The sequence below is a fragment of the Chinchilla lanigera genome, unplaced genomic scaffold (genome assembly GCF_000276665.1).
Source record: "Chinchilla lanigera isolate Chin_1 unplaced genomic scaffold, ChiLan1.0 scaffold00047, whole genome shotgun sequence".
NCBI classification, from domain to species: Eukaryota; Metazoa; Chordata; class Mammalia; order Rodentia; family Chinchillidae; genus Chinchilla; species Chinchilla lanigera.
In genome coordinates, this window is record NW_004955448.1 from 8247191 (window position 1) to 8254485 (window position 7295).

Consider the following 7295-nt stretch of genomic DNA (forward strand, 5'->3'; position numbering starts at 1 on the left):
AGAATTAATGTATAAAATTAAATCTAGAGTACAAACTTCAAATCTTTATACAAAATAGATTATGAAGAATATAAATCTAATAACTAATATTTCATTATGTAAATGTGCACATGTCAACAATATAAGTGAATATGTGAGAAAAACAAAAATATTTTCAATCTTAAAATATATAATGGGTGAATATTCTTAAAGTTTTAAGATATTTTCTTAATTGTTGGGCAAAGGGGTAATTAATGTAAAGAAAATTATATTCACACATATTTGACTAAAGCCAACAAATATCAAATTTTCAAAGGAAAAGTTAAATTATGCTTATATATTTACTAATTGATATAATTTACTAAATGACGATGTTTTTAATCATTTATATGCTCTGATTTTATACCTATAAATTTGAGAATTGTTTTAATTCAAATGGACAATTTTGTAAAAATATATAGACTATCAGTAAAGGATATAAGGTATTTATTTACATAGAATATAATAAATATTATTCTTTATGTATGACAGAGTATACAATAATAGTTGACTTATAAAATCATATTTTCTATATGAATGACTATCCAAATACTGAAGTATGAGACTCTCTACATGGTCTGTGTGTGCAAAACCTCTATTTAGCACATCAAAATTAATATATATTTTTTCTAGGAATAGCTCATTACTACCACTAAATGAGCTGTTTCTAGTACTAAGTGGGGAAAGGTGAAATATCTTGAAGTACTCCAACCCCAAGTAGGTGGTTGACAGATTTCAAAATTTTATAAGCCAGTAACAGTTTGATTATGCAACTCATATTGTGAACACATTTGAGAATTTTTAAATAATTATCAGACAGTTAAAAAAAAGAAAGTTATATACCACATAATTTTTCATTTAAAGAGGAGAAGGGCCTGAGTTGATGAATTACCAATCCAAAGAGGAACGTTTAGACCAGAATCTGTGAATTTGAGTGTATGTGCTACATTTGTAACTATCAAGTGAATGTTTGATTTTTGTTTACTGTAAAGCCAGAATTCACCCAGATGATTATATTGCATCAAAGGTGTAGAAAAAGAAAGAAACTGTTCTAGTAAAATGGACATAGAAGAAACATACCATAAACAGAAGCTTTTGGTGGTTTTGCTTAAAGAAGAAGAAGATCAGACTAAGTCAATAAAATAAGCCTGACCAGGGGGAAAATAAATCAAGCTTTGTCAGTGTTTTTTTTTTTTTTTTTTTTCCCAGAAAACTGACAGCTATTAAGAGCAAAGCCAAAGATAAAACACAATACAAAATCATGGATGAAAACTATTTGAAAAATAATGGTAAAGTAAAAGAAAACTAAATTCATATTTCAAGAAAAAAAGGAAAAATCAATGTTCACACCAAAATGAGGGTTTTTTTTATAAGATGTTAAGTATTCTTAAAACTTACCATACAAAAAATTGGTAGCCCTAAGCAATGTCCAAACTGTCTTTTTTCTTAAGTACTAGATTCTACTCTGCATTAAGATTCATTCGGCTTTAAGATTCATTCGTTCGGCATTAAGATTCATTTTTTTCCTCATAAGACTGACTTTATAAAGAATATGATCATCTAGTTGATAAATTTTGTAGTGGAAATTACAGAAATATTTCATCAACAGAAGTAAATAAATTACCTCCAAGATGATTGTGATATGCATGTATTATAAACATGTACTAATAAAAAATTTTAAAAATTGAAAAAATTGCTTTATCACTTGGCTTAGTTTTCAACCATATTAAAACATTTGCATTCTGTTTTTTTTCTGACCATGTCCTCTTTTCTACCTTTTCCCCCTCTTTTATATTTCAAAATACACACAACAATTCAAATATCACTGTATCAGAGATCTGATGATCTCAGTTCTACCCTTGAGTTTTCTTATCTATAAAAATTATGTCTAAGATCTCTTCTATTTTTAACTTTCATAATCTACATTTACATTTTATGTGCAAGTTTAACATCTAGGTTAAGATGAAATCCTTTCATTGCTAAATTAAAGATTCTTCTTTATTTACTTTCATTATACACATATATTTAATAGAAAAAGTGGCATCTCAGTGTCTTTACAATGTCAAAAAGCATATACCTACAGTGAAATTAACTGGAGAGTAATTTTAGAAAACTTACTACAGAGAAATAAAATTCTAGAGAAATGAAACCTACCTTTTTAAAAGGCAAGTCGTTCTCCCAAACAATGTTTTTTGTTGTTATTTAAAATATTTTCTCTTGCATTTTTCTTTTTTAAAGCTAAGTATATTTAAGATAATAATTGCTTTGGCCTGCCATCTTTCTAAGGAAACTATCTTAAAACATAGATAATTCATACTAAAAATTATTAGTAAAATTTATACATGTTGCTATAATCTACATATTATCTCACCTGAAGAGTTTATTTGACAAAAATGATTACGACATCATTCCCCACCAGTTCATTGAGGAGGCTGGGAACACAGATTATACACACCTGCTGGAAGAGAAACATGATCTGGATCCACGGCTGGGGCTCTTGGCTGACGAGAATGAAGCTGGACTTACTGTACAGGCAGTAATGGCCCTTCAGGGAGCACGTGAAGAAGAACTTCGCTACACAACTTCTCACGGTGTCTAGAAACAAACACCCAGAGCACTAAACATTAGTTTCTTCCCAGAGTTACACTCTATGCTCCAAGTAAATACCTTTAGAAACCACTCAGTGTTTAGACTGTGAGCTCCCAGCAGTGTCTTTTGGGGAGGATCCATTTTGTGGAGAAGGCAGATTTAAATGGAGATGTTTTAAATAGGTTGTATTTGATCCATTTTCCTCTTATTTTGATTAACAGCTTAAGAATCTTCAAGCAACTGTCATGGAAGAAGAAAAAAACTTCTCACTAATAAAAAAGGGAGATTTCACATCATCTTCGTCTGACTGGACACCTCAAAGTGATAACCTGGGAAGAATACACCACGGAGGGAGGACACTTGGGCATTTTCTGGGCAGTGAAAAGTGTGCCGTGAATTGTGGACGCAGCTCCTCTGCTTGTGCGGGAGCCACAAAGACAGCTTTCAGAGTAACTCCGGCCAGAGACATGGCTTCCTAGGAACTCGCCCGGTCTGGTTTGGAAAGTTCATCTCATCTTGAAAATCTTCAGCAAGGAGACTTAATGAGCTCATTTCACAGGGATAAGAAAATGAGTCAGTGATGTACAGCAGAGCTTGTGAGGAACCGCATAAAAATAGTCAATAATGAATGAGGGAAAGTAAATATGGACTGAGATAATATGTGCTAGGCAGTGTGGTGGATGCTGAACAACAGCCGTCATTAACTGACTTTTATGTGTTACACGCTTGATTCCATTTAACTTTTACAGCCCTACTAGACAAGGTATTATTATTTCTCTCTCTACAAAGTCAGTCTGCTTTGTTTACTATGATTTTGGCACAGTATAGATAAATACGTACTAAATAAATAAATAAGTAAATAGTTTCCGGATAGATGAATGATGAAGAACATCCAGGGATCCAGAAAACACTCCTCAAAGCTGCTCATCTCTGTGTCAGAGCCAGGATTTGAATGCAGCGGGGCTGTTACTGCTCTAGGCCGTACCACACTGGAGACTTTTCAGATTTGTGGAATCATGTTGACTGCTCCTAAGAATTTATTAATTTGATGCTTTAAATGAAATGTTTTGAAAATGAACAGACATATTATGCCCTCTTAAATCTCTTAAAAGTGGAAGTGGACTAGAATTTCTTTCAAGTTGATGAAGACCCTAATAAAGGTGAAAAAAAAAAAAAACAGTCCCCACCTAAGACTGTGTATTGAACTTGGTCATCGCAGTTATTTTGTTACACTGATGGAAGGCTTGAAGAATACAATAGTAATTAAAGTTTTGGCACTGGTTGTCTGGAAAATGAAATTTAAATTAATTTATGCTAATGAAACAGGAAACCAGGTATTCCACAAGAACATAGAGACAAAATGGTATTTGAACTACATCTAGATATAATGTATCCATTAAGACAGGAGTATATTTACTTCAATAGAAAGGTTCCAAAGGGAACAAGTTCTTTTCTAAAAACTCATGCAGTTAGACAGTTGGACTTCAGGCCTTTGCCGTGAAAAAACAGCTTTCTTCTTTTTCCTTCTTTCCCCTAAATATTTACTACTCACTTATTTATTTTGAAAATAAATAAACATTGATTAGACACATTTCACTAACCCTTTGTACTCAATAACCAGAGGAGGTTCACATCACATAAAATGGTTAAAACTGTTAGAGAGAAGGCAATCCTTACTCCGGAATGTAATTGGCTATGAAAATACATCAGTTCTGTGGTGTTAGCCTTCTGCTAATGCTTTCTGTAAACCTGGTCAATATAGACCTTTCCTGTTTGGAAAAATTTCCCGCTGCCTCAAAATTCAGTTGTTAATTTTTCTCTGTATGTTTTTCTGTCCAGTTTACTCCATAGTTCTAAATGACTATGTTTTTCTGTCCGGTTTATTCCATAGTTCTAAATGCTATAAATAGTTGTTAATGAATGAATAAATGAATGAATGTCAGACACCGCGCTGAGAGCAGTCAGGGCCATGATAAACCTTGCTGTTATGAAGTTTATAACCAAGTGGGAAGCAAATCGGTAAAGAATGGTTATAAGAGGCTGGGGATTTAGCTCAGCGGCAAAAGCGCCTGCCTGGCAAGCGCAAGGTCGTGAGTTCGATTCCCGGTACCGGAGAAAAAAAAAGAACGAAGAATGGTTATAAGTTGTTTTAAGTTCTAGAGACAATAGAGAGACACACAAGTAAGCCACCCAGAGAAGACACTGAGATTGTGGAGCATGGAACAGATATTTGAGGTGGAGTTTAAAAAATGGCCAAAATTGTGACTTTAGAAGAAGAATTTTAGGGGCAGGGAATATAGCTCAGTGGCACAAGTGCCTGCTTGGTAAGTGCAAGGTCCTGAGTTCGATTCCTGGTACAAAAAAAAAAAGAAATTAAGGAGTAGCGAATTCTAGAAAAAAACGTAAGGCATAAATATTTGTTAACTCCAGGTATTTAGTGTATCTGGGTCATTAAAATAGTTTTTTAGTTATGTGATTGATGTTCAATGGGTTATTTATTTTTCTAGACTAAATGCTGAATGTTTTCTGTTTCACCAACCCTGACGGTTAAACTTTCCTTTTAATAGCATGTGGCTTCTTTTCCTAAAAATCAAAAGATTTTGATATGAGCATCAGTAATTATGGCAGGCAATGTATTATATGCTAAAATAGTCAAAGTATATTCATTACATAGATGGGTAAATCTAAAGGTATGATACCCAAATGCAAGAACGTTTGGTTTTCTTTTGAATCAAAATCTTTACAGATCACTTTGGAATTCTTTTTTTCTCTTGCTATTTTTCTTCCATAGTGCCATTTAATATTTCTTTATCCCTCCACAGCATTTACTATGCCATATTCACAATTTCTGCTAATATTTTAAAAATAAGCTTTAGCATACTTTTAGATTTACTGAAAAATTGGGAAGCACAGAGTTCACATATCCTATGCATCCAGTTTCCTCTTCTAGTAGCATTTAATTTAGTATGGCGCATTTGTTGCAAGACAAATCAATATTGATGTATTACTATAAACTGAACTTTATAGTTTTATTCATATTTCCTTAGTTTTTACCTAATTTCTTGTTCACATTCTAGGATTCCATGTAAGATACTACATAACATATGTGTATCAGATGTCCTTAAGCAACTTTTGACTATGACATTTTCTCAGAATGTCTTTGTTTTTCACACACTTGGCTATTTTGAGGAGTACTTTTGTCAGACACCATTCTCCTCAATTGGTATGTATCTGCTTCCCTCATTTTAATTTATTTTTATTTGCTGTTTTTAGATATGCAAAATGATAATATTCATCATAGGGAATTTGTACCTTATATGATACATCTTGCTTCTTTTTTTTATAGTAATACATCAATATTCAATATTCAGCCACTTTATCTTTGACAAAGGAGCCAAACACATTCATTGGAAAAAAGATAGCCTCTTCAACAAGTGGTGCTAGAAGAACCAGTTTTCCACATGATTAAAAGATTAAAATTAGCCGGGCGTGGTGGCGCATGCCTGTAATCCCAGCACTCGGGAGGCTGAGGCAGGAGGATCGTTGCAAGTGCGAGACCAGCCTGGGCTACAAAGTGAGCTCAAGGCCAGCCTGAACTGCATAGCGAGACCCTGTCTCAAAAAGACAAAAAAAAAAAGATTAAAATTGGACCCAGATCTTTTTCAGAGTACTGTAATATCTTTCACCATGCACTAAACTCAAATCAAAATAAATCAAAGACCTAAGTATTAAAAACCGAAACATTAAATATACTGAAAGATAGGATAAGTGGAATTCTTGAAGACATTGGTGTAGATTCTCGGTACCAAAACATGAATAAATAAAAGTAAGAAGCCTTTGCACAGCAAAGGAAACCACCAACAGAGTGAAGAGACAACCCACAGAGGAGGAAAAAGTTTTTTGTGTGTGGAATTTTTTCTGCATCTTCTAATTGGTTCCACAATTTTGTTGCCAGTACTATGCTTTTTAAAAAATCACAGTAGCTTTGTAGTGCAGTTTTAACTCAGGGATTGTGATCCCCCCTGCCTTGCCTTTGTTGACCAGAATTGCCTTTTGCTATTCTAGGTCTCTTCTGGGTCCAAATAAATTTTCCGATTGCTTTCTCTAATTCTGTGTATTGGTATTTTTTCAGGATTGCATTGAATCTGTGTAACAATTTTGTAAGTATGGCCATTTTCACTATATTGGTTCTCCCTAAGCAAGAACAAGGGATATCTTTACATTTTCTGATATTCTCTTTGTCTTTTTCAGAGTACTGTAATTTTCAATGTAAAGTTCTTTTACTTCCTTTACTAGCTTGATTGCTAAGTATTTCATTTTTTTGGATGCAATTGTGAAGGATGTTGTTTCCCTAGTTTCTTTCTCAGTGAGTCTGTTATTTGTGTACAGGAATGCTACTAATTTTTGAATGTTGACTTTGTATCCAGCTATGCTACTGAATTTGGTTATTAAATCTAGAAATCTTTTGGTCAAGTTTTGGGCTCTCTATGTCGAGTAACATGTCATCTGCAAATAATGATAATTTACCTTCTTCCTTTCCTGTCCTTATTCCTTTTATTTCTTTCTCTTGTCTAATTGCTCTGGCTAATGTTTCCAGAGCTATATTGAATAAGAGTGGTGATAGTGGACATCCTTGTCTTGTTCCTCTTTAGAGTAAAAACTCAGTTTTTGTTCATTCAGTATGATGT

The 7295-nt window shown here is 33.4% G+C and overlaps 1 protein-coding gene across 3 annotated transcripts in view; it reads right to left on the reverse strand.

The window, feature by feature from the left end:
* Veph1 (ventricular zone expressed PH domain-containing 1) overlaps positions 1–7295 on the reverse strand; it is a 216441-nt gene that overhangs the window by 39919 nt on the left and 169227 nt on the right. For all 3 annotated transcript variants that reach the window (XM_005393090.2, XM_013518627.1, XM_005393091.2), the window contains one exon: positions 2474–2613. In XM_005393090.2, the coding sequence (XP_005393147.1) occupies positions 2474–2613 (140 nt within the window). The remainder of the gene's footprint in view (positions 1–2473; positions 2614–7295) is intronic.